General features: G+C 43.1%; 1 protein-coding gene across 6 annotated transcripts in view; it reads right to left on the reverse strand.

The window, feature by feature from the left end:
* DCLK2 (doublecortin like kinase 2) overlaps positions 1–24,156 on the reverse strand; it is a 129,808-nt gene extending 105,652 nt beyond the window's left edge. For 3 of the 6 annotated variants that reach the window (XR_005068263.1, XM_037058423.1, XM_037058422.1), the window contains exons 1-2: positions 23,486–24,156; positions 4,660–4,994 (exon numbers count right to left, since the gene is read on the reverse strand). Coding sequence is in view for 5 of the 6 variants with exons in the window: in XM_037058423.1 (XP_036914318.1) it covers positions 4,660–4,994; positions 23,486–23,906 (756 nt within the window). In the remaining variant the exon portion in view is untranslated. The remainder of the gene's footprint in view (positions 1–4,659; positions 4,995–23,485) is intronic. The other 3 variants (XM_037058426.1, XM_037058424.1, XM_037058427.1) reach the window with 2 other exon arrangements.
* Positions 24,157–27,883: the final 3,727 nt, after the last annotated feature.

Raw genomic sequence — 27,883 nt, forward strand, 5'->3', positions numbered from 1 at the left:
GATAAAGTTAATATTCAAACAAGAATCATTTCACTTAACTTGACACCTGATTTCCTGAATCCGGGCACTGTTGACGCCTTGGATTCCAAAGAACGATGCTGTCTGCCCTGTGTACTGTGGGACAGCGAGGGGTATCCCTGGCCTCTACTGCTATACGCCAGTAGCAGCCTTGTCCCCAATCATGACATCAAAACATGACTCCAACTGCCCCCAACAGCAAAAATGCACCCAGTTGAGAACGACTGCGCTCTACATGAAAGAAAACCCAAGAGTGAACATGGATAAAATCCCTCACCCTTATTTGAAGCAGCTTACAAGAGACACAAAATGTATGAGTCAGCTATACGACTCACCAAGTCCGACCCTGTCAATGGAGACAGCGCGACAGGAAGACGCGACCATCCTGCTGGCAGAAGAGAAGATTCAAGGGACACTGTGTCACCTGCACAAGCGCCAGTGGCACACGTCCCTTAAAACCCTAACACTGGTGTCAGGATGGAATCGGTACCTGCTGGTAATGAACTGCCTATAAATTGTTGAAGATCAGATTGATTCAAGACGAAAACAGCAAATCTGAGCAGGAAGGAACATAAAAGTTGAGGCAGATGGCCCAAACTTTTGTGCAGGAGCAACTCACTAACAGATCACAGTTTTTTCTCAGTCCTTTCTCTTCAACCAAGCAAAGCTGCCCTTTCTTAGAATTTTATTAGAATTTTTATTTTAAGCAGATAGTTTTCTGCTTTCTGAAAAAATCAATTTATAAAATACCCATAAAATCAATTTATAAAATAAAATCGAAGGAACACTGTTTATTTAAAGATCTGCATTAATTTTAAGCATAAGGCAAATTTTTATGCTACATCAAAGCAAGATTTAATGTCCCCTTTATAATAAATATCAACTACAAAACAGATGAAACACCAAGCCCACTGACAGTGCAGATGTTGAATCAGTGCCAGGAAAACTACAGCTTAGAAGGATACCGGGCACTCTGAAAATATAATGTCCAAAGTTGTGTCTATTAAAAATAAAACATACTAATTTTTCCAAAGAAGTTTTATTAGAAAGTTTAAGAGTACCTCTTTTGTTTCCACAGGAGAAATAATTTTAGACATAGACAGTGACAAAAGTGATGCTTGTAGCATTTTACAGCCACATGCCAAAATTTCAAGGATTAAGTCACAATGTTTTAATTTAAACAACCTGATTGAAATCAGTCTTCATTTTTTTCCTCAGTGCTTGAATTTTTGCTTTTTAAATAGACATGAGAGAAAAGGAGTAGAAATCAAAACAGCGAGTACTGGATTTCTGATGGCAAGTATAATTGTGTTTCCTTCTAAATTAGCTTTTTAAAAAATTCTTCCTCTACTTTCCTTTTCTTTCTTCACAGAAAATTGAAACCATACTACAGAAGTTTTTTTTTTCTTGCTTTTTTTTCACTTAACATTATTCCATGTCTTCATAGTCCTCCCAAAAATAATTTTCACTGGCCACTCCTATGAATTTCTATGGTAATATATTTAACTGTTTTCTACTTTAGGGATTTAAAATTGTTTCCAGTCTTTTGCTCATATTGCTGAGATGAATTCTCATGCATAAGTATGTTTGCATTTCGGGTTATTTAGGTTAAATCCCTGTAAGTTAATTTATTTATTCAAAAAGTAAGAACATTTGTATAATTGAACAAAACCAACTGAAGAACATGAAATTGACACTTCCATCATTCTGTGAGAATGCCAATTCATTGCCTCCTGGAAAATAATGGACATTTTCTTTTTCAAAAACATGTCAGTTCTAAATATTAATATCTCATTGCTTTAATGCACACTTAGTGAGACTGAACTTTTTATACGTAGTATTTATAATTCTACCTTTCAAACAGTCTGTCTGAGCTTTGATTCACCTCGCCAGTATCTTTTTCATATTAAACTACTACAACAATATACAAGTACACACCCTTGCTGTGATGCCTAGAAAGTTCTGATTATTACGTTGTAACCAGCCTTTCCCTTTTTGATCTTCCCACTACTTTTACACTTAGAAAATCCTTTGCCATTTCAACATATCTACTGACATCTTTTCCTTTAGTTCTTTCTTTTCATTTTGACATCCATATTTTGAAAACACCTGGAATGTATTTTTGGTACAGTATGAGAATGGTGGTTTAATTAATGTATTTTTGGTATAGTATGAGAATGGGAGCATGAGAGCCCGTTAATCATTATTTCCAAAATTTTCCTGCCTATTTTTCCAGATTAACTTTTAAAATCACTTTGTCAGGTAGCCCTCCTCGCACCTCCCCAAAACTCACTTTGATTCGTACTGAAATTGCAGTTAGACCAGAAATAAAAATCGGGAAGAATGCAGAGAAGAACTCTGAGTACCGGAGCTACCCCACCGCCTTACCTTAGACCTGATGATCACAGAAATACCCCCAGGATCTCGTCTGAGTACCAGCACACGGACTTTTTCTTTGAGAGAGGACTGTTCAGTCTGCCAGAGAACTGCCCTTCCGTTTTTACTGCTAAACCCCTAAGTGAGTACAGATTTTGTATTTCGTCAAATCCTTCTGTGGCATCTTCCTGGGATTCCATGCACAATAAATTTATCATCTAGATCCCATGTATTCACATGGTTTTTCTTAATTAATTAATTAGTTTTGGTCCTCACCTGAGGAGATGTTTATTGATTCAACAGAGACAGCAATTGGTTGCCTCCCGTTTGCACCCCCACTGGGGCAACCTAGGTATGTGTTCTGACCAGGGATCGAACCCACATCCTTTTTTCGTGTGCGGGATGACATCCCAACTAGCTGAGCCACCTGGTCATGGCAACAGGTTTCTTAAGAGCGAGCCACCCTCTAATTCCTCTCGTAAATCCTACTCAACAGCAGTGCATTATTCCTTAATATGCTGATGAGTTGGGGTTGCTTGTGCTTTAGTTAACATTTTTACCTACAAATATTTCTAGTCTGGAGCCTTCTGAAGAAAATTTTTTGGGTAACTGTACAATTTCAAGGAGTATTATTTCAATTAGCAACTTCAACTAGCAACTAGCATATTTCAATGCACAACTTCATTATTTCACTTAAAATTTCCCTGTGGAACATTCATTTGAAGATTTCCAAATCTAATTTTTGGTTTTTTTTAAAGATTTTATTTTTAGAGAGAGGGGAAAGAAAAGGAGAAAGAGAGGGAGAGAAATACTGAAAATACTGATGTGAAAATCATCGATTAGTTGCCTCTAATACGTGCCCCAACTGGAGACCAAACCCAGGCATATACCCTGTCTGGAAAACCAGCTGGTGACCTTTTGCTTCGCGGGACAATGGCCGACCCACTGAGCTACACCAGCCAGGGCACTGAGTTTCAGTTTTTTAAATCTCATCTGCATCTATTGTTTATGTGACACATTATCTAATTTGACATATGATTTTTGCTCTTCCTTTTGTTAGGCATCTTAAATGTCTGTCTCTATAGTTATGGTCTTCCCTGTGTGCACCAAGAATTAGCTATTTGACTTACCAAGTCTCCTGTCTTGTAGTCTAATTAATTTTCCCTTACTTGCAGAGTAAATCTTATGGAATTTTGTGTTTTACTATGCTCTTTATTCTACTTATAAAGTGCCTATTTCCAGTCGTACTATGAACCTGTATTGGGGCAGGTTTCCTTGTAATCATTCATTTAATTAATTAGAAAAGTCATACCTTCACTATAGGCTACTGGAATTTTTAGAACCTATTTTTAAAATTTTGTTGATGAATCATAAAGCAACCGAGGAACTAGATCCAGTCTTAGAAAACTACTCCCCCCCCCAGAAAACACTGTTCCTGTGTTTCGTATTATTCATTTTCAGTACTATATGAGCCAAACACTTCAAAATAAATTATTTTTGAGAGAAGAAACAAAATAAAATGAAGAAACAAACTGAATGCTGGAAACTATGTTTCTACAATGTAAATATAAACAATTTAACCTTATTGTAAATTAGAGAAAAATACCCTTCAGAAACCACATGTTTCTTTTGAAGAAGGATAATCTGATTGTGGCAAAACTCAATATTTGTGTAACTGTTATTCATGCGTTCTTGCAATTTGCCCATTTTTTAGCCCATTAGACCTCCCCGTATATTGTTACCATAATTTGGCATGCATTTTCCTGTGTAATGTGTGTACTTTTTTCAGAAATGCTGATTAATTGCCTCCATTCTTCCCTATGAAATTCATATGGACATTCCTAGGAAAGTATTTTCTTTTAAGTGCATTTCCCATATTATGAGTGAGGAGGACTTTTCTAAAAGTATTAAATATCTTTCATTTTGACCCCCAAGGCTTACCCACACCCCTAATGACTCTACTAGTCAACAGATGTCCTTATTGTTAACGAACATCCCACTTTTCCCTCAGTGGTTTGTATTTCCCTTCCAGGGACCACCAGAAGTTGGGAGAGATTTCTCTACATGCACTTCTGACGTATTTGGGTAAAAAGACAGGTGAGCTGCCTATACTTTTCATGAGTAAGTCAAACACACCCCCCCCCCCACACCCCTCTCAAGTAGGACTACCGAAAGAACAGCTAGCAGACTGCACAGTTCATACTGTCGAACACGCGACTGCCGAGGAGAGTAGGACGGGGAGCCGAGGGCTAGGGAACATCTCACCTGCTTCCCATCCAGTGTGCAGAGCCTCTTGACCACTCCTGAGTCTAGTTTAATGGCTTCGGTGATATCTGTCAAGACCTGTTCAAAGGAATGAGCAGTCTTCTTATTCAGAAGGATCCGCACGGCTTTCCTAGGCTTCACGCCACTTCGGATCACAGTCACCAACTTGGGTTTGATGAAATCTTTACTTTCCTTCACTTCACTCTTTGCCGAGGAGAGAGATGCTGTGGCGCGGGTTGTCCCACCCTTGATGTTCACAGACCAGTTTGGATTAGTATTTTTGGTGTAATCCACTTTACGGAATGGTTCGTTCGACGCACACACATAACTCTCACCTAAAACGCAAAAATCAGTTTTATTAGCATGATGTCCCCACCATGGGAGAACAAATGCTGGAGTCCCATTAAGTGGACTCCTAAACTGCAGAGGTCCACTGTGAAAGGGGTTCCTCCTCCTCTGGCATCTCCCACCCTCCCTTTGTTTTTTACGGCATCTAGATCGGTTTTAGGAATAACTGGGACCACAGAGTGAAAAGCACTAGACAAAGAAACAAAAGAGCTCTGGGCTTTGTAACCCAGATCAAAAGTGCCATACTGAATAATTCCTCTACACTTTGGGTCTCGATATAAAATGGAGTTGTTGAACCACATTACATGTAAAGGACTTCCTAGTTCCAAAGTCTATTAACTGATTTTTAAAAATTTCACCTGGAAGAAATAATGGTATCACAAAATAATATATTCATGTACAGCAATTAAACTATCTTCCTCCTCCTTCCACTTATAAATTCCAGTCCTAATCAAAGGGTAATCACTACATCTTCACATAGCTGACTAAATTATATTCAGTTATAGAATCATCACTCAATTAATGAAGCACCACAAAAAGGAAGAGGAGTTTTGACAGCTCAAAGAAATATACTCTCATTGCTTCTCGGCCTTTTGGCTAAGATCAAAGTGTAAGGAATATACTCAGGCACTTCCGGCCAAGATGGAGGCGTAGGTAGAAATACTACACCTCCTTGCACAACCAAATTTAAGGACAACAAAGATTTAGAAACAAAACACAACCAAAATAGACAGAAAATTGAACTGTACAGAAGTCCAACAATGAATCACTCAGCCAGACCAGTAAGAGGTGCGGGGTCAGCGGCTGGCGGTGCGGGGTCAGCGGCTGGTGGAGCGGGATGCGCAGGAAAAAGTAGCCAGACCAACCCAGGCATGCAGGCGGCGGTTGGCAGATTCCAGGCATGGGGGGGCGGGGCAATGGGCGGACCCAGTGTGGGGGCAAGGTGGCTGGCTGACCGAGGTCACACATTTACACACATATAAACCAGGCAAAGGAAAGAGCAGTGAGACAGACCACGCAACTCAGGGCCCCAGCGACGGGAATCAAAGCCTAAAACCACCAATTGGAAAAACTTTTTGGGTCAAGGTGCTAGGAGAGGCTCTCAGACTCACAGGAGAGTTCACTGGAGAGACCCACAGGGTTCTAGAACACACATAAGCCCACCTACCCAGGAACCAGCACCAGAAGGACCCAATTTGCTTGTGGGAAGTGGCAGAGGAGTCTGAAATCCAAGAGAGAGCAGAACAAACACCATTGCCCCTCTCTGACCCCACCCCCACATACAGTGTCACACCCCGGCAACAGGGTTGCCCCGCCCTGGTGAACACCTAGGGCTCCGCTCCTCATACGTAACAGGCACGAACAGTCCAAAATATGGCTCAAGAAGAACAGCTCAAAGCCCCAGAGCCAATAACTCTAAGCGAAAAAGAAATAGCAAACCTCTCAGATGCACAGTTCAAAATACTGGTGATCAGGATGCTCACAGAACTGGTTGATTTTAGTCACAAATTAGAGGAACATATGAAGGCTAAACTAATTGAAATGAAGGGAAATGCACAGGAAACCAACAGTGATGGAAAGGAAACTGGGACTCAAATCAAGGGAGTAGACCAGAAGGAAGGAAGAAATGACCAAACAGAAAAATGTGAAGTAACAAGATTTCAAAAAAATGAGGAAAGGCTTAGGAACCTCCAGGATATCTCTAAACGTTCCAACATCCAAATTATAGGGGTACCAGAACGGGAAGAGGAACAGCAACAAATGGAAAACTTATTTGAACAAATAATAAAGGAGAACTTCACCAATCTGGCAAAGGAAAAAGACTTCCAGGAAATCCAGGAAGCTCAGAGAGTCCCAAAGAAGGTGGACCCAAGGAGGAACACAGCAAGGCACATCATAATTGCATTATCCAAGATTAAAATGAAAGAGAGAATTCTAGAAACAGCAAGAGATAAGGGGACAGTCACCTACAAAGGAGTACCCATCAGACTGTCAGTGGATTTCTCAAAAGAGACCTTACAGGCAAGAAAGGGCTGGAAAGAAGTATTCCAAGTCATGAAAGGCAAGGACCTACACATCCAAGATTGCTCTATCAAGCAAAGCTTTCATTTAGAATGGAAGGGCAGATAAAGTGCTTCTCAGATAAGGTCAAGTTCAAGGAGTTCATCATCACCAGGCCCTTATTATATGAAATGTTAAAGAGACTTATCTAAGAAAAAGGAGTTAAAAATATGAACAGTGAGACAGCAAACTCAGCAGTTATTAACAATAACAACCACACCTAAAACAAAAGCAAACTAAGCAGACAGCTAGATCATGAGTGAAATTATAGAAATGGAGATCACATGGAAGGTTAGCAACAGGGGAGTGGGAGGAGGAGAAGTGGGAAGGTACAGAGAATAAGTAGCATAGACGGTAGGGAGAAAATAGATGGGGGGGAGGGCAAGAATAGTAAAGGAAATGTAGAAGCTAAAGAACTTGTGACACATGGACATGAACTTATGACACATGGACATGAACTAAAGGGAGAGGGTGTGCAGGGTAGAAAGGAATGAAGGGGGGAATGGGACAATTGTAATGGCATAATCAATAAAATATATTAAAAAAAGAAATAAACCCTGGCTGGTGTAGCTCAGTGGATTGAGCGTGGGCCTGTGAACTAGAGGATTGCGGTTCGATTCCCAGTCAGGGCACATGCCTGGGTTGCAGGCGGGTTCCCTGCAGGCCAACTCCCAGCAGGGGATGCACAAAAGGCAACCATACATTGATGCTTCTCTCCCTCTCTCCTTCCCCTCTAAAGATAAATAAATAAATAAAATCTTTAAAAAAAGAAAGAAAGAAATATACTCAGGCATTTTTCTTAATTAAAGAATATGGATTTGAAATAATTAGTTTAGTCCAGGCTGGTGTGGCTCAGTGGCTTGAGTGCTGGCCTGTAAATTAAAAAGTCACTGGCTTGATTCCCAGTCAGGGCACGTGCCTGGGTTTTGGGCCAGATCCCTAGTCTGGGGGTATGTGAGAGGCAACCTAGTGATGTATCTCTCACACACTGATGCTGCTCTCCCTCTCTTTCTTTCTCCCTCCCCTGCCCCTCTCTAAAAAGAAGTGAAATCTTTTAAAAAATAAAATTAGTTTAAATAGATAACCTTTTCTACATCTATTTAAATGGCAAAGGATATTAAGTAGTTAAAATGATGGGTTCGTTACAAACACAGTCTTCTGCTCAACTTCTATTAAGGGAAACAAAAACTATACTATTTGTCAGTTGGTTTACTGAGTTAATGTTCATTCATTTTAAGTTCCACAATTATATAGAAAAATACTTTTTCACTGAATGAGCATAATTATATGTTTAAGAAACATAATTTTTCTTTTGGGAGACTCAGAAGTCACCCATTTCTTTAACCTCAACTTTTTGGCATATAAGAGAACACTCTAAGATTTTCTTTAAGATATCTTCTAACTCAAAAAGAATCCATTATTTTTTCACTCATTGTATATATCCTATAATTCTATGTATATTCTATATGTAATTCTATATCTATGCCAATAGTCTCATTCTTAATATAATAAGTATGGAATACAGCCCTCAAATGCTATGAATGCTTAAAACAAAAATAAGCAAAATAGTGAGAGAGAAGCCCCAAGGAAAACTTATTAATACAAATGTTATATTTAACTATTATCAGGATGTTCTTGAAATCCTGATTACTAGAGAACTTAAAGACTTCCAAAGACACATGAACAATTCAGTAACAGCTCAAGCATACAAAAAGGTCAAAAAAGTGGAATCGTGTCTTCAGTTTAAAGGTATAATTGGGCCCCTGTCCAAAAAAACTAGCGACCAATCACAGGCTTTAATGCTGCGTCCACACCAGAAACTTGAAGTCTAGCCCAATCATCACCATTTAGAGATTTTTTCCCTCTCTGTAGACTTATCTAAATCACTTTTCATAGTGTAATCATCTGAGAAAATGTCATATAATTCAAAATAAGTTTAATAAAATAGAACTATATATCATGTGTGTATGTTAATGAGCAAAAATAAACAATTATGATTTTAACTTTATAGAGAAAGCAACTCACACACTGAAAAGCTCTTACTAATTTTACCTATGATAAAATTCCATTGTTTGTTCTGATCCAAAATATTAAAATGAAATAAAAAAGAGAAACCTTAGCAAGAGAAGGGAATTTCTTTTTTTTTTTTTTTAAGAGAAAAGTCAACTGGAAAAAAGCCTTTCCCAATGCAAAGAGAAAAGGCAAGGATAAAAAGAAAGGAAACAGGAGAAATTTAATGTCCGATTTCCTTGATCAACATAAACCCTATGCAGTGGACACGTTAGCCAGGACAGCTGCCTTCTACATGTGTCTGTGTTTTGCCTCTATACACAGGTTTCAGCATGAAAATAGGCAAAGGAAGCCTGTCTCTTCATTTGTTTGTGTGGTTACAGATAAATTTTAACCCCACTCTCTCCCTCCCTCCTTTCCTAATGGTTCTACTTGAAATGCCCACATCAGTTCCCTGCCCTGTAAAGTCTTGAACCAGGGTTGGCTGACGCCTGCTGGACACAGCCAACCCCTTTTCCACGTCCCCAGGAGACACAAATAATAATTCATAGAACACTCCGGTGTGAAACCTAGACTCCCCTTCACAACAGGCACTGAATGCCTACTATGCGCCAGCTCATGTGTTAGGTACTAACATGATATGAAACCCACTTTGGCATCCTTGGCATACAACATTTCAATGCGGATGCTCAGGACACGGTTTTGAGGTCAAACGTGTGTTTCTTCACACTGGGCACATAAAACTGTACAGCAGGGATGTCATGCCTTGGCTAACAACAGCCACCACAATACCCGGGCTAGCTCCCCTTGTTACAGCCCCACCCAGATCAGACAACCTGATTATAATTTTGACACTTACATAGCTTTGCCTATGGGAAGAGATCTGCCTGTATGCTGACAAAAGCACTTAAGATTTGGGTTCCCTAGGCAGTTACAGCTCCTGCTGTTAACCCAACAATAAATTATTATTCTGTTAGATACTAGGCACCTACAAGACTGATTAGATGCAACCAGCCTCCTCGAAGCCAGATTCACGCTGCTGCATGGGTTCTTCTGTGAGATCCGTGACCTCCCTGCCAACTTTGCACTGCTCCCTCCCTCCCCATCCTGCAGAGCTACCTACTTCCTACTCAAACTCTTCAGCCAGACACCTACGTCACCCTTCATTCTCCTGATTCCCTACATACTGCACATCCTGACATCAAGTTCTGGCCACTCTGTCCTTTAAATACTTCTGAAAGCGCCCCACCCCCAAGCAGGCCCCCATCTCCAACCACTTTCCACCTGGATTGACATAAGAATGTTCTGTTTTTTGGAGCTCCAGTGGTGCAATCGGTTAGCGCGCGGTACTTATAAGAATGTTCTGTTTTCTGCTCATTCCTCAGAAATGTAACATGTTTTCCAAATGGAAGTACATTTTATGCTACTGATATGGCTGAAAAAAAGCATAAAGTAAAAGTGTATATACCGATATAATACATTGAATTTATTTAACTCTTAGTAATACATGATAACACTGCACTTGGCAAAGCAAGGAGAGGATAAGATCTCATTAAAAATGAGATTTAAGCCATGGCTGGTGTAGCTCAGTGGATTGAGCGCGGACCTGTGAACCACACGATCGCGGTTCGATTCCCAGTCAGGGCACATGCCTGGGTTGCAGGCCAGTTCCCAGTGGAGGACACATGAGAGGCAACCACACATTGATATTTCTCTCCTTCTCTCCTTCCCTTCCCCTCTCTCTGAAGATAAATAAATAAAATATTTTTAAAAAAGGAGATTTAAGTAGGAGTTACAGATGAAAAAGCAAGCAGTCCCTGAGGTCCAGAACTGCTCTCCCATTCATAGCTAGACTCAGTGCTCCTGCCAGTGGGTCTCTCACTCACAGCCAGACCTGGGTTCTCCTGTGGAGTATGATCTCACAGAATATCTATGTCAAACAAAGTTGCTCTGAGACTACGATAAAGGGACACAAAAACAAGGTCATTGTGGAGTCCATGCAGTCCCAAACATTCTCCTCTCACAGTGAGTGGCCACCACTGCTTTACCGATTCCAGCTTTTTCCTCAACCTAGTTTGCGCCCCCTGTAAGATTTAATGAGATACCTGGTAATAGAAATGCCCTTCCTCTGACAGCACCCCTGCTTCCTAAGATCCTCCCTGAAATTATTCAACTGAAACCCCAATTCTAGGACAGGTCTCGCACTGTCTTCCTGAGATGCCCCATGGTATCATTGTATGTCCATGCATCCTTGTGGCAGCAAATAATAAACCCAACTATAGGTGTGTTTCTGCTGGCCTTTGGCTGAAGCGAATTGAGATACATTCTCTCTTTAGTAACAGTTCTTCGACCATAAGATACCAAGAGGAAGCCATTTTGGAAACTATGGTCATGTGAATACTACATACAAAGGATTTTCCACCTGTACAGAAAGAAGATGGACAGAAGCACATGCAGGTTATACAACTTAATTGTTTCCCAGCATGGTACAAAACAGAAAGTCTTCCAGTTTCCTCTGAGATTCTCTCCAGAGGCATGGTTAAGGCTTTTGCCCACTGACATTTGTTCAAAGACATTTTGTTTTATTTTCTATTTGGCAGGTTGTATTATCCACAACTGTGTAATATAACCTGGGTATTCCTTAACCATTAATTTTCAAGCTTAATCAAATCAATTGCCTCCTATTTAAGAGGTAAGAATCTATTAAAAACCAGGAGCTTGCAAATTTCTTGTCCTCTGAAAACCTTTATCCCTGCAAATATATGTCAGTCTGTGCCGATTCCACCCACTGCTTCTCCCTTTTCGGTGATAAGGGCACCCCCTCCTATTCAACGTTAAGTCCATCCACCAGGACTTGGGTCCTTTTCCTCACCTCGGGCTGAGATTTCCAGGGCATTCTTCTCCTCTCCTCTGTTGAACTAGACAGCCCTCTCTACAGGATTATACACAGGATCTCCCACCTTAAATACACACAGATCCTTCCCTTGTTCATTCCTCATCCCACTCAACCTCATGTGCTTTTGGCTTTCGTTCACTCCCAAGTTAAAGAGCACTCCACAGAAGACCCTGAATATCCAAAACACTCTTGAGAAACAGGGGCAAAGTTGGAGGTATACACACTACCTGATATCAAACTATAAGACTAAAATAATTAAAACAGCATGGTACTGGCATAAAAACAAAACACGTAGAACAATGAAACAGCAGAGAGAGCTCAGAAACAAACTCGTACCAAATGGTCAATTAATCTGTGACAAAAGAGCCAAGAATATACAATGGGGTAAACATAGTCTCTTCAACAAACAGCACTGGGAAAGCTGGACAGAGACATGCAAAAAAAAAAAAAAAGAAAGAAAGAAAAGAAAAAGAAACTGGACCACTTCCTTACACCATATACAAGAATAAACTCAAAATGAGTTAAAGATTTAAATGTAAGACCCAAAACCATAAAACTCCTAGAAGAAAAGATAGGCAATAAATTATTAGACATTGCTTTTAGTAATATTTTTTGGATATGTCTCCTTGGCAAAGGTAACAAAAAGAATAAACAAATTGGACTAAACCAAACTAAAAAGGGTTTGCACAGCAAGGAAACCATCAACAGAACAAAAAAGCAACCTACTGACTGGGAGAAGATACTTGCTTATGATATAGCCCAAAAAGGTTTAATACCAAAATACATAAAAACTCATACAACAGCAAAAAAAAACCCAAACAATCCCATTAATCCCATAGGCAGAGGACCTCATTACACATTTCTCCAAAGAGGACACACGGATGTCCAAATGAAAAGTTATCATATCATACCTTTAGTCACACAGATAAACATGTGAAAAGATGCTCAACATCACTAACCCTCAGTGAAACGCAAATTAAATCCACAGTGAGGTATCACCTCCCATCTGTCAGAATGTCTGTCGTCAGTAAGTCAACAAACAACTGTTGGCAACAATGTGGACAAAGGGGAACAACTGTGCCCTGTAGGTGGGATTGCTAATTGGTGTAGCTACTATGGGAAACAGTCCTTAAAAAACCGAAAATAAAACTACCATATGACCCAGCAATCCCACTTCTGGGTATTTATCCGAAGAAATCAAAAACACCAACGCAAACATGCATCCCCAGGTTCACCGCAGCATTAGTTACAATAGCCAAGCGTGAAAGAAACCTCAGTGTCCATCGGCAGACAACTGCAACGTGAAGCTGTGCCATAGGCACACGTGGAGTATCACCTGACCATAAGGATGGAATCTTGCCATTTGTGACAGCGTGAACGGACTCGGAGGCTATTAATGCTAAATGAAATCCATCAGACAGAGAAAGACAAATGCCATATGATTTCACTTATACATAGAATCTAACAAAAAAAATGAACAAACAGAAACAAACTCATAGATGTAGAGAACAAACTGAGGGTTTACCAGATGGGAGGAAGGTCGAGGGACTGGGTAAAAAAGGTGGAGAAATTAAGATATACCGGTTAGAACTTACAAGATAGTCCCAAGGTTGTAAAGTACAGCATAGGGAATATAATTAACAATATTGTAATAACTATGTATGGTGCCAAGTAGAAACTAGACTTATGGGGGGAAGATAGTGTCAAAAGTTAAATGTTTAATCACTGTGCTGTGCACCTGAAACTAATATAATATTGAATCCCAACTGTAACTGAAACATAATAAGAAACAATTTAAAAACACCCCTCACCTGTTTTTTCTCCTACTTCCTCACCCAGATTTGCCCTCGAGCCACTGTGGCAGCACCTCTGCTCCCTGCACTCCGCTGGCTGCGGTGCTGCCTGCCCGGACCCCAGTACCTCTCTTCTAACGGCTACACGCAAAGCGCAGCTTCGTAATTTCACCCGGTGTTTTCTCAGGGCATGGGACACCAGTCACGATTCTCTTCCTGCAGAGCCTTTCTCCTTAGCCTCCATGGCCTGATTTTCTTGGTTCTACTTCTTACTCAGATTGCTCCCTCTCAGTCTGCTTGGCCATATGCTCACCTCCCACCCACCCAGGCATCCCTCACCCAGAGATTCTCCATGGGCAGTTGCATCCACCCCCCAGGCTTCAACCAGCACCCACACCCTGATGTTCACACAGTGAGGACATCCCCAGCCTCACCCATCCTTTCTCTGGAGTTCAAGCCTCAGAATATCTCTACTAAATAATCTACGGATATCTCACATGCCGTATGTCTAAAACTAACTCCGTGCCCCATTATTGCTATCCTGACCCCAAACAACTTCTTGACTAGCACAACTTATTGAATAAAATCACCACGTACATAGTAACATAAGCAAAAACCAAGACTCTGCTTCTCTCTTTTCCCACATCCACCAGAATTGGCAAAACTGTCCACTGTGGCCTAAGCACCCTTGGAACCCATCCCCTTCCGCCTTCCCTCATCCTTTCCAAGTCACAGCAGTTAAACTCCTTGCGTCAGGCCTCACCCCCTTACCCTCCACGTAGCTGCCACAGTAAGTCTCGTAAAATGTAGATCTGGTGTCTCTTCCCTACCTCCCTGCCTCCACAACACAGGACACACTCCCCAGCACATCACCTACTTCCAGCCTCATCTCCCACCACTTTCCCACAGGTTTCTAAGTTAGTATCACACCAGTATATTTGCAATTTCCTTCCAAACTCATCATACACTCTTATTCTCATTCTTCCTTATACGCCTGGAATAACCTTCCTCCTCCTCCTGCCTTGCCTCTTTTTACTGACCTGCAGGATTACTCACCACTGACATGGGAGCAAAGCAGTAGAACCTTCACATACTGGTGGAAGACTTTAAAAATTGGCTCAATCACTCAGTAATAAATATTCTTAACCCGTTTTTTTCTGTCAATAAGCTGACATGTTATATGACCCAGAAATCCACCCCAGGAAACCATCCCGGAGAAATTAATGCATGTGGGCACCAGAACATACATTTCTCTCTCTATAGCTTTAATTATTACCTCTGTAGCTTTATGGTGTATTTTGCATTTTTATTGGTTGCATACAGTTTGAGTTGTATAGGTATGTAAGACCTATATGCATATGTACACATATATATAAAATCTTATATTTATAAATATTTAAGTAACAATGTAATTAACGTAATCAAAATAATACTGGGCTTCTGAAGTTTGGCTGTTACATTTTTACATTGTTTCCATTTTTAATTATCTGAAACATTGCTAAAGTTTGAGAAGCACTGCAATCTTAAGGATATTGAGAGAGAGATCTTCAGACCGAAATGTGCCCCTCGAATAATATTTATTTGCAAATAAACTGAGGTATAATGGATAAAGGGTCAGCCCTTCACTGGCTCATCATCTGAGCAGAGGTAAAACTTTTCCCAACTTCAGGAGACTTCCCTCTGCATCCTCTGAACCTCTGGGAGATCTAAGAGGAAGACTTGGCCCCAGTTTTTAAAAAGGGACCGAGAACAAGGATGGCTTGAAAAAGCTTCAGTGCAAGTGATGAAGAACTCAGAAACCAGATATTGGTCCAGAAAAGAGGAGATGGTGGAGGGAAGGGGAAATGGTAGGGAAAGCCCGGCCACTGGCTCGAAACTTCTGAAGGGCAGCCATGTAGAGGCAGGATGAGCCTCCTGTGGCTCCAAACAGTGGTTCTGGAATTATCTGGGGTCGGGGCAGGGGGAGTTACAAGGACCCGGCATCTGTTTTGTGGAGGACCACTACTATTCATCACAGAGCCACTGCATGCTAGAACTCTCTGCTCAGCATTGCATGTGCCTTTCAAGGTTCCTGTGGAATCTTCTGGCAACTGGCCTTGATCACTAAGCTATGAGTCACTAAGAGATGAATTTACACTGGGCTCTTTATCAAGGTCTTTCTCACACAGAGGCTTGAGGCACACTGGGGAGGAACAGTAGTAAGTTTCCATGAGTCCTTTTTTTCTTTTAATTTTTTAGTAGATGGAGCAAAGGACTGTGAAGAAGAAGGACCCAGATGATGAGCAAGGGTATTGGGAAAGGGAGCATCAATCACCGCCTTTAAGAAAGAATTGAGATCGTGACTCTCAGCACCTGGTGAAGTGAAAGTGCTCAATAAACGCTCACTGGTTTATTTTCTTACAGAAAAATTTACCTTGTTATTTTAAAATTAACGAAATAACCTGAAATTTGTACAACATACATAGTGAAGGAAGAGATAAATCAGGGACAGTGTTTTAAAACTTCTACTGTGATACATTTTGGTTGCAAGTGATTAGAATTTAACCAACACAGAAACAAAAGGTAACATAGTAGGTCATAATTACGCATTCTTTTAGTCACTTTAAGATGTTCGTAGATGTTATAGTATCATCAAAAGTGTGTGGGTGGCTCTCTCAATCCACCACTTTCTTATGCTTTCAGTCTACAGGGAGCAGCTTCTGACAAATTGCCCAAGACGAGTCCACTGCTTGGGGCGGCAGAAGGCATGGCAAACAGAATACTCGGGATTGGAATAAAAACGATAGCATCTTTTAAGAGATGAAAATTCTAGCTTTAAAATACTTCCAACTCAGAATTTTAAAAGGTACTTGATCGTGTGAAAACTATCTGTGAAACAAATTTGTAAAGACATTGCTTAAGAATAAGTGCCGAAGATGAACAAAACTAAGTACTGGCTACATCAGAGAACTGCCTCCGAGCAGACACCGAGAATGGGAGGGGCTCAGAGCAACCCTGGGCTTTAAAGGCCCACACAGAAGCAGTAAAGGTACAAGAACGTGGTTGGGACGGATGTCTGAAGAAAAACATCAAGTCAGGCATCTCAGACACCAGTGAAGGTGATACATTTAAAAAATACATTGTATCATTTTTCTTGAATAAGAACATATTTAAAAACTAAAAAGATGAAGGGGCAATGAATATTTGATTTTCACATAAACTTATTCTATGCCTGCCAATCTGCCAATGTAGCCAGGCATCCAGCTGGTTGTCTTAATTAACTAAGACAGATTTTTAAAATGCCCATATCCACCTATTCCCAACCTTTAAAAATATCTTACATGTGGCACAAAAGTAAAGTTAATTATCAAACACCATATGCCAGAGGTTTTTGTAGCATGGGATAAAGAAACAAATGAGAAGACCAGACAGGCCCAGCCCTCACTGGGTTTGCGATTTCCCCTTTCCTGAGAACATTCTATGAGGAAGATCCTTTCATGGGTTACTGGGGATTCGAAGGACCTGAGCTAAACCTGGGAAACCACATCGGATCAAAAAAATACCTGGCCAACTCCTTACGGCAGAACATGGAGCCACACAGAGCCAGAAGTATTTCCCAAGGTCACGGAGGTTTAAAGGGGAACGGGGCTTCACCAGCTACCTAACCTGTCTTTCACGTACCAGATGAAAAACCTGAGGTTGAGTACGGCAACTCTGCAGAATCTGAATACAGAGACGCTGCTTCGCAGGTGTCCAGGGGGATGTGTGTTATTTCGGAAACCATGCAGGGAACACCCTAAAATTTCTGTGTGCCATCAGTGACAGATGAACGACCCCCATCTTCATTTCCTAATACAATCGTTGAACAGGTTTAGGTGCCCAGGGTTGGAGCTCTGGACGGCTGATCTATTATGGCCCAAATGCAAACCTCGGGGGGGTCGAATGGACCCCATTCCACCCCATTCCTCACAGGTGGGAGCGCATAGCAGTTAAGGAGACAGAAGTTCAAAAGCCAGGGAGAAAGGCTTCAACTTCCAGCCCAACCTCTTACAGTTAGTTCAAGGGAGCAATTTTCTCATCCTGAGAAACAGGAAAGCCTGAGCCTCAGGCTCTCTGAGCCTCAGCTTCCCCATCTGTAAAATGGGGGTGACAACGCAGCCATATCTCACAAACTATTACAAGGATTAAATGCGATGAGACATGCCAAGTCCCTCACACAATGGCTGCATAAAAACATGTGATGAATGGCAGTAACACTGAGAAAAGAATCCCTGCCCCTTAGGGCAGGTGTTTATTTCATCAGAAGAGATAAAAACAGAAGTGGTGGGAGCATGAGCAGGTGGGGTGAGGAGAGAGACCCAGCTAAGAGCTACAGACCCCCTGGAGTCCCCAGCAAGGGAGACAGTGGTGTGGCCACCACGACCCAAGGGAATCGAGTTCCTTTTACTTCACATCACAGCGCCATAAAATATCCATTTCCAGAGCTTAAAGCCTCATGAAATATTTACCTTTCCTTATAACTACCAGAGTATCATTACGGCACGCTCTTATCTTATAAATGCTCTCCCAAATATTCCCTTTCTTTCCCCAGTCCTTTAGAATTCTTTATTCTTTAAATTAAAATTTCTCTTCTCATTACCTCTAGAAAGAGTTTATTTGCTGCTATATCAGTGCATATCTGAATTTCCCTGTTCTAATTAAATGAGGTGACGAGATGAATCAAATTTACAGAAGCAGGTATTAGGGAAGAGGTGTTCTCCCCACAATGGTGACTGAACACATCACCTTTGATTTAACCGAAATATAACCCAATTTTTCAAAAGAGCTATTTTCACATACAGATAGGGACAATGCTATTCAAACTTAATTCACACAAAACTTCTCTTGACAGCCGGGGAAATAAAATCACTGTCTGTAATATTTACTTAGAGGTAAAATTACTTATTTATAAGTAAAAATTATCTATTTACAAGTAAAATCATTTTCTGGGCTACTTATTCAATAAATTTATTGCATGTCCAAGATCCCTGACCTCAAGATACTCTCAGTCTAGTGCCCAAAACAGACCCAATACACCACTAATTACAAAGTGTTACAATAGAGAGGAAGAGAAATGCCACTGTGAGTAGAGGGAAGAGTTATAAGCTCGACCTCAGGCCTTGGCTCCAACATCTGCCCCCCTGGGAAGCCTATTCCATCCTCCTGGCCCATGCAGCACTCTCATTGAAACAGCTGTGTGTGAGTGAGTGTGTGTGTGTGTGTGTGTGTCCGCGCGTGCCCGCACGCTTGTGCACATTCTCACTCTTCCCTCCAAATGCAAGCATCTTCAGGGAGAACCTGTACCCCCAGCACCTGAAACAACAATGCGCTCTTGCTCAGCAACTAGCGGAGACCAATATCCGTGGGGCCTGGGGAGGTGACGTGTGAAGCAGGTCTTGAAGAATCTAGAAGTCTGCCAGGTAGAGAAGGCGTTGTAGACCTAAGATTCAGTGGTAAACTGCCATGTCCAATCATCGCACGTGCCTTTAATGCGAACCGCTTTCAACTTACACGTGCAAATGTCTTACAACTCACAGGGAAGAAAAAGACCTAATCTCATAAGAAGTCCCAAGAGCTCAGTGTCTATTATTACCATAAAAATCTACCTTTTGAGGGGTCAGGAAAACCTAGAATATGGGTTCTTATAAAGACTCATGTTTATGTAAAACTCTCTCAGTAACTGTGTTTTAGTTTAACACCTTCCAAGCGAATGACCTGACCAAACACATTCAATAAACTGGGCTTGGTGAAAGAACCTTAGAGACTTGAAATGCTTAATTTATTTAGAACTTTATTTTTCTTAAATTCAAATTAATTCATGTGCACTTTCAAATTAACCTGAAGAATGGAAGTACCACGTACCACAATCATAAAAATTCTCTCACATGCTGAAAACTTCAACCAGCTCATTTACTGTTGGCTAAGGGGCAGGAGGTGGAGAGAACACAAACAACGTTTTACTTTGGAATCAGAGAGGCAGAGACTGGTAGCTACTAATGAATTGTTCTGGCCACTGGCAAACACTTCGCTCGGGCCACACACCCACTCCCTGCTGGGAGGAACACCTCTACAGGCTGGTCAATTTTCAGGAAAACAGGTTCTGGGGAGGAAAAGGCAGCCCAGGCCAGAATACACTCAGTAATTGGCCACCCAGGTAGAGGCAGGGCACGCACTTTTAGACTAGAAGCAGCTTAACTCAAAAGGGGGATCTGCCAACCTTTCAACCAACTGTTCATGCAACAGAAAGTGATGCTGAGGCCCAGAGGACTGAGGTGAGCTTTTCTCAAGTCCACAGTCAGTAGAACCCAGGGCTCCTGACTTGGTCAAACGTCATTTCTACTATTCTCGACCATCTGTCATTGGGATATCAAAAACTGATAAATATAGTCAAAATGTTCAGTGGGAGGGAATACTCATGGAACAAAATTAAGACTAGGGTTCAGACTCAGCGCCAATAAAGAACTGAAGAATGAGTCACGCAGACATCCTCAGTTACAGAGAGGAGGTGACACGAACCTGGCTGGCTCACAGCTTCACACAGCTCACCCTGATCTTCCCAATATTGACCATTATGATGAACAGCCCTCCTCTGAGACAAGGTGCCCATCCAGTTTTAAAGAATAAACAGGATAACTAGGAGACCCAGGACCAACCCGGTGAAATTAATCCAAAGGTGAGGTAAACCAATAGGCTGAAGATGCCTGCTGCTCTAGCGAGCACAAGAGGAGTTCCAGCCAACACCTGAGCACTGTGTTTAGCTGCCAGGGACTCTCAAGGTCAAGGGTAGAAAAAAAAAAAATCTGGGCCATGCAAATTTCCTTTGTCATCAGAGTTCAATGGGACTGGGGTTCTGAATGAGTGTTCATGCAGGGCAATCCTGAGTCATCACTTTCTCTAGTCTTTACTGAAAAAAAAAAAACATTTTAGGAAAAACGATGTTTCCTAAACCACAGACTTCATGGGATAGAAGAGGCAGAGGGGAAGACAGTCAAACATAATGGTATAAAAAACACTATTGGAGAGTGTTAATTTAAAAAGATGAACCATGATGAAATAGAGTAGTCAATTTTGACAGCATAGGTAATACTACAGACCTGCTTTTACTGAAGCAAATGAAAACTAAGTTTTTCTGTGTGATAAATCTAAGCACTGGAGCATACAGTTTTAATAAAAAGTTGAAACTATTTAAATTCTTGAATAATTGCTATTGAGCATCGATGGTTCTTTCTTTAAAACTCTTGCAACAGGGTATCCCACATATCTCTGGAAAACTCAAGACTCAGACAAAGATTCATGGTCAGAGAGAATGCCACTCTGACCAAAGTGCACAGACCCCCCTCTCCCGCAGTAACTGAATACTGCTTAAAGTACGTGGGCAACTGGCTAGACCAGGAAAACCCTTCTGTTGTGCAAATATTTGGGTTGCGTCATTGTTTATCATATGGTGGTGTCATTGGGACTCTGTGGGTCCGATCCTCCAAGCATCAGCGAACGGATGATTGATTGGGAGAAAATGTGTCAACCTTCCAAGTGCCGTTGAAACTCCAGTCTGACCATTAGGCTGCCTGGGCAATGACAATCTCAGTGCACAGTGTGTGTCCTTGTGAACTAACGTGCATAATGGTCACCTGACCATCTGCCCTAGGCTGATCTTCATCTTTGGAGTGTGTTAATTTCATGTAGCACCTACACTGTTACACTTACTTCAGAGAAAGATGCTGAACTCCTCAGACCACACCAGGCACTACGCCAAAAACACACTCCTAATGGGTGCTTCATCCATAGGCATTGCCATGATCATGCCACAGGGCTGCTTGTCTAGGCTGGAGTCAGTCAGAAAATGTGTTACTTAGTTTTGAACTACCTAAACAAATATTGCTTTTAAGTTTTTAACACCATACAGAAAAGGATAAAGCCCTTTTAACAGTGTATCCTTTTTTTTTTTTTTTTTAATATTTTATTTATTTATTTATCTTTAGAGGGGAAGGAGAGAGGGAGAGAAACATCAATGTATGGTTGCCTTTTGTGTGTCCCCTGCTGGGAGTTGGCCTGCAGGGAACCGGCCTGCAACCCAGGCATGTGCCCTGACTGGGACAGTGTATCCTTCTTTGACTTATACTCCTCTGGTTGTCATCACCTCCTCTGGAAGCCTTTCAAACCAACACACACCACCTACCAAGAAGAACGGCTGCTAACACACAGGCTGAAGAGACAACGTACACAGTTTGGGCTGGGTCCCCACCTGGCCAGAGCAGGGAAACCTCCTCAGTGCGGCCACCTCAGTTTATTAGCGGTGAAGAGCCTACACTGCAGGGCCTGTGGGACAAGACATGTTGCTCAAGCTGCTTGTGTGTAAAATGGGCATAATGCCTTCAGAACATAACATAAGAACATGATGAAATGGTATAAAGAAAACAGTTGGCTCCGAGTTCAGCTTCTCTCCCTTGCTGAGCCAATATTGCTATGGCTACAAGGGATGTGCCATTTGCTTTAAGAAGAATGCGTGAGAGCCGACTAAACAAGGGGTCAGCAAATACTCGGGGTCTGTCTGATCTTCACAGGTGCTGTTTCGAGCTGGAAACAGGTTCTTACGCAGGTGTATCGCGTTTCATTAGCCTTTCACTTAATTGTGTTTCACAGGTGTTCTGTTCCTTGCAAAATAAAGACAAGACCCTTCCCCAGAGAAGATTGTGACTCGCTTCATTGTGTTACTGGCTTTATTGTGGTGGTCTAGAACTGAGCTTGCAATGCCTTCTAGGTCTGCCCATACTTAATCATACCTTTTTACCCCCTAATAGGAAAGAAGAGTAAGTACTGTAGGAATTCAAAGATGATACAACACACAACCAACCAGTCCTTTCAAGTCAAGCGGCTGACAACCAACTGCTGATCCCAGTGGCCTCTTTGTCATCCTAACTAGCTAACTTCAGTAGGAAAGAGGGTGAGAAGCCTTGATCCACCCCATTACCAACCAAAGGTGGAAAACCCTAAGCACAGTGGTTTTCAACCCTGGCTGCACACTGAAATCACCTGAGGCACTTTTACAACTCTTGATGCCTAGACCACACCCCAAACCAACTATGTTCTTACAAGGGGTTGGAGGGGGCAGGCACCTGTATTTTTCAAAGTCCCCAGTGACCCAAGATGCAGCCAAAGTTAGGAATGAGTGCCTGGAGTCACCCCTCCCGACTTCGTACGACTGCTGCAAGCCACACCAGGAAAGCCGAGGCAGGGCCTTTCACAACCACAGCTTCGGAACAGAGCAGGCACCACCGCGCCGCACAGGCTGACCCATCGCAGGTGCCCACAGAAGAGGTCCACGGAAGAGGGCTGAACAAACAGCTTCCTAACGAAAGGGTTACCCAGATCCCCAACGGAGAACCACTTTTTCAAACAGTTTGCACTTCAAAAACAAACAAGTTGCCCAATTTTAAGAGATGTCATCAAAGCCCAAAGCCCAGTTCGATTTTTTTCTTTTTCCTTTTTTTTTTTTTTAATTAAGGCATCTCTTGGGAAGGACAGTCAGAATATTGGCAGAAGCGCGCTCCACACCTAGACCCTAGGGAAAAAGAAAGACCTAACTATACAATCCCGAGACCGCCTAGAAGACACCCCTCAGGCTCCCCCAGCGCGGGGTGGGCGGGACGCGGCCACTGCACCTGCTGGGCCGCACCTGCCGCGCCGGGCCCTCCCTTCCTACCTTCCAGCAGCTCGTCCAAGCTGGTGACCTTCTTGCTGCCGTCGATGGTGTAGATGGTGCGGACACCCTGAGGCAGGTTCACGTTGTCAGACAAGGACCGGGTGAGCTCCATGAGCAGCGCATCGAAGGACCGGAAGCGGTCGCTGGAGATGGCAAACAGCAGGCCCTTGAAGTAGCGGTCCCCATTCCGGTAAAAGCGTGCTTTCTTGGCCTTCTTCTCCGAGCTCAGGGCCTGCAGGGTCCGCGTGCGGTAGAAGCTGCAGTGGGCACTGTGAGCCGGGCTGGGGATGAGCCCGTTGCCCTTGGGGCCCGAGCTGCTGCTGCCCCCGGAGGAGCTGGGCGCCCCTCTCCGAGACCCTGGCCGAGGCCTTTTGTCCCGTTCCTCAAAGTGCTCCAGCTCAATGCTCCTGGTGCTGGCCATCAAGGCTGCTCCGAAGGCTCCCCGCAGGAAACCGTCCCAGCCAAAACCTGCAGGCAACCAGTGGCAACGCGAGAACCAGCTCAGAGACGCCTCGCCGTGAGGGGCCTTAGTGCGCCCGGACACCTGGCTCTGGCATCCCGCCCTCTCCTCGCAGGTGGAGCGGCTGAGCCGCGGGCCCGCCCACGTTCCCCTATAAGTGGCCGAAGCTTCCAGCCGCCCGGCTCATTGTCCAGCGCCGCTGGCTTGGTCCGTCCCGCCCTCCGGGGAGTCCCACGCCCCCCTCCCCCAAGCGCCTCCTCCACCCGGCCACGCCTCACAACTCCCGCTCCCGAGCCGGCTAGGGGCCGCCAAGTTGCACCGCCTAAGGTTCCCCTGCTCCGCGGGCGCACACAAAGCTCGGGTGCCCGGCGCGGCTCGCATCCGCTGGCTGCTCCCCGGAGCGCAGCGGGGAAGGAAGGAAGGGGAGGGGCTGGGAGCGTGGGAGCGGTGCCGCGAGCCCGTGGGGGTGGTGCGCCCAGCCCTGCCCGCCCTCGCGCCGGGTCCCAGACCCGGCTGCCGAGCCGCGGATGCGCTAGTCCCCAGGCCCTGCCCGAGGGGCGGCGCGCGCCGGCAGCGCTGGGAGGGCCGCGCGGCGCTCCTTCCTCCTGCAGAGCCGGGCCTTAGCGGGAATAAAGCAGCCTGCTGCTCCCTCGGCCGGCCCGCCCTGCCCACCCGCCCTGCCCAGCCCTCGGCCCGGCCGGTGGTCAGGGATGGCGGGGCTTTCCGCCCCCCAGAGACTCCAAAACCCAGTACAGCAGGAGCGGGTCGAGGTGGAGGGGGCTGGACCGGTCGGCGCAGTGCAGGCGCGGCTAAACGGGAGCGGCTCCCCCTGGGTCCTAGGCAGCCTCGGCCGCCTGACAGCTACAAACCCTCGCCGCGCACGCCCACAAGCGCAGCGGCCGCACGCGCTCCTCCGCCTGGGAAACGTAGACGCACAGGGGGGAAAAAACCCACAAAGGAAGGAGATTCAAGGGCAGGGATCACATCCCATAGCCAGCCTCCGAATGAAGAACCGAAGCCGAACTAGACAAGAAATTTGAAACATAGCACTGAGTTTGGGCACAAATTTCAATTTTTAAAAGCAGATTTGGAGCTTTATTTAGAAGTCCTTTGGTAAAACAGCCTATACAGTTTCCACCGCACATTCACTAACATGGCACAATCAGTAATTTTGAATGAATCAATTATCAAGTTATTGGGTTTTGAGGGATTTATTCAACTTACAAATATTTATTATCATGCTACGTGCCAGGCATTCCCTCTGTCGCTGGGGATGCATTAGAAAAAAAAAAAAAGTAAATTAAAAAAAAACAAGAAAAAGAAAGACCAAAAAACACCCAGACAATCCTTGCACCCTCTTCCCCCACCTCTTACATCGAAGTGGTACTTAACGTTGCTAGTTTGAGCTACTTACTGCATACATAATATGTCGAACATTTGTAAGCATCCATCATACTGGAAAGCTTAATTTACTAGTATCTGGTCAACAGTGAAGTGTATTTTCCAAAGGCTTGTGAGCATCTTAATTCCATTTCACCATCCAGGACCGATGAAACTAAAAACATGCTTGGCCCTCATCCGACAGGTGTAAGGTACTCTGAAACTTTAGGTTATTCAGCACGTGGTTCTGAATGGCCATAAACAGCAAATCCAAACCGACGCGGACCCATAGTTCTTCCAGGGCAGTTTCAGGAACAAACCTGGGCACCACTGTCTTCTAGAACCAGAACTGGAGCGTGCAGGCAAGTCAGAGCTGATCTGAGACTTCAGTGCAGCTTTTCGAGGGGAAAAATTCTGAAGGATAATTAGATCCAAGGCTATGATAGACCTCATCGCAAACCAATTAAGTGAGAATTGGGGGGGGGGGGGGAATGGCTTCTCTAACAATATATTTTTAAGTGCTCATAATTTGGAGGGTTTCCACTAGGAGTCAAAAAAATCAGTGCTTCTTCTCAAACTTTGATAAATATACTGGGGGAGTCTCATAAAATACAGATTCTGATTCAACAGGTCTGGGGTGGAATTTGAAATTTTATATTTCTGACGAGTTCCCGGATGATGCCAATGCTTCTGGTCTTGGTACAACACGTAGACACAAGAATTACATGGCAAATTGAGATAAGTACTTGCAACTGCAGATACTATTAGACTTTGTAAATCCCTTAAAACAGGTGCATTCATTTGTTTTGCTCTTAGTATTTCTTGGGGGCGAGGGGAGACTTTGTAATCTATTGCTGAAGTAACAAATGATCCCAGACTCAATGAATTACCACAGTGAACGTGTATTATCTCAGCAGTTTCAGAGGGTCAGGAGTCGAGATTGCAGTCAGGATGCTGACTGAGGCTGTGAGCTCCACTCCCAGAGGGCTCACTCACACCAGGGCTGGTAGGAGATCTCAGCTCCCTCCCGGAGAGCCTCTTTGTAGAATCTCTTCAGAGCTGTCACAGTCAGCTGATGTTCTCTAGAGCAAGCATCCAAAAAAGAACAAGGTCAGAAATACATCTTTTATGATGTACCCTTGAAAGTCATGCACTGTCATTTCCCAAATATCCTCAAAGGTACGGGTAAGCCCAATTTATTATGGGGGGAGACTGTACGGGGGTGTGACCACCAGGTCCTGGCAGGGATCATTGGGGCCATTTTGCCAGCTGGTAGCACAGGTTTCAACCATTAAGTCTTTAGGCTCCAATCATTCAATTTAGGACATTGACATAAACACATTTTCTCACTCAAAGATCCTCGATGAAGGATTTCGCCCTTTTAAAATAGTGAATGCAATGATATAATATACCAGTACTTTAGCATTATTCCCTAACATTATATCCCTAAGTTAACAAAGATTATTACTTTTCAACAGGGGTAGGAGAAGAAGAGAAAGTAGTTTCACAGCTACTTAGTTAAAAAAAATATTTTGCTCCTGATCTTTGCATTTGTCTGTTGGAAGAATTTTAGGCCTGACCCTCATATAAGAATTAAGATACAATCACTTTTCATAAGTTATTTCCGTGAGTGAATATGGCACATATCAAGACCCAGTTGGCAAAAATTTGAAGATTTATTGAGGTGGACAAAGAGTTTTAGCATTATAATTCTAATACAAATAAAATTTGGGGGCTCTAGGTAGGCAGCTATTAATTAATGTGGGTTACTTCATGATTTAAAATTCTCCCCTTTCAAGAGGTGGAAGAATTTTCAGGTTAAAGTATTTTAACTGGCATTTCTTTTGTGAAATGCCCCTTTTTTTCCTGAGCAAAAAACAAACAAAGAAACAACAACAACAAAAAAAAATGGTGTCTGACTTGCTGATCTTTGTTCTTCCAGAGATGGCCTAATTCTCCTTGGTTGGTGAGAAGTCTACTGACTATGTCTGCCGAGTCCTGGTGTAGAATAAAAAGGGCTTCATTAGGAGTCTCTGGCCCTGGCTCTTCACCATGCACAAGCTCCTTGACCTTGGCTCTTTGTTGGTTGTGAATTCTCTATACCTTTTCTGATCTCTGTTCATCAAACACTTGTCTGAATAAACACTTTTGTGCAGAGTACTTTAAAACGTGGCTTCCTTTCTGTGCTACAGAGAATCCAAGAACTTCAACGAAAGCCTCCTCCCCATTTTGTTACACAATTAGAAATGACCTCTCTCTGCTCTTGAGAAGTAATCACTTTAAATTTCACATTTAGTGACGTGAAAATTGTGTTGGTGATATCCAAGAGAGGGGCTCTAAAAACGAGGTGGGCGGGAAAACTCAACCAGACATGAAATCAAAGTCAGTGTGTTTGTTCTCTCCACCGCTCTCTGGGTCACACAGATTAGCAATAGTTTTAGCCACATGGTAACTCCCTCTCCCCTGGCTCACCACTCCACCTCCTTGTTGATTAAGAAATACAATGCAAATTTTTATTTAGTGTCATTTGTTTAAACGAGACCTCATCACCTATGCAC

This window comes from Sturnira hondurensis, unplaced genomic scaffold, assembly GCF_014824575.4.
Source record: "Sturnira hondurensis isolate 20B ecotype Veracruz unplaced genomic scaffold, ASM1482457v3 Scaffold0010128, whole genome shotgun sequence".
In the NCBI taxonomy this organism is placed as follows: domain Eukaryota; kingdom Metazoa; phylum Chordata; class Mammalia; order Chiroptera; family Phyllostomidae; genus Sturnira; species Sturnira hondurensis.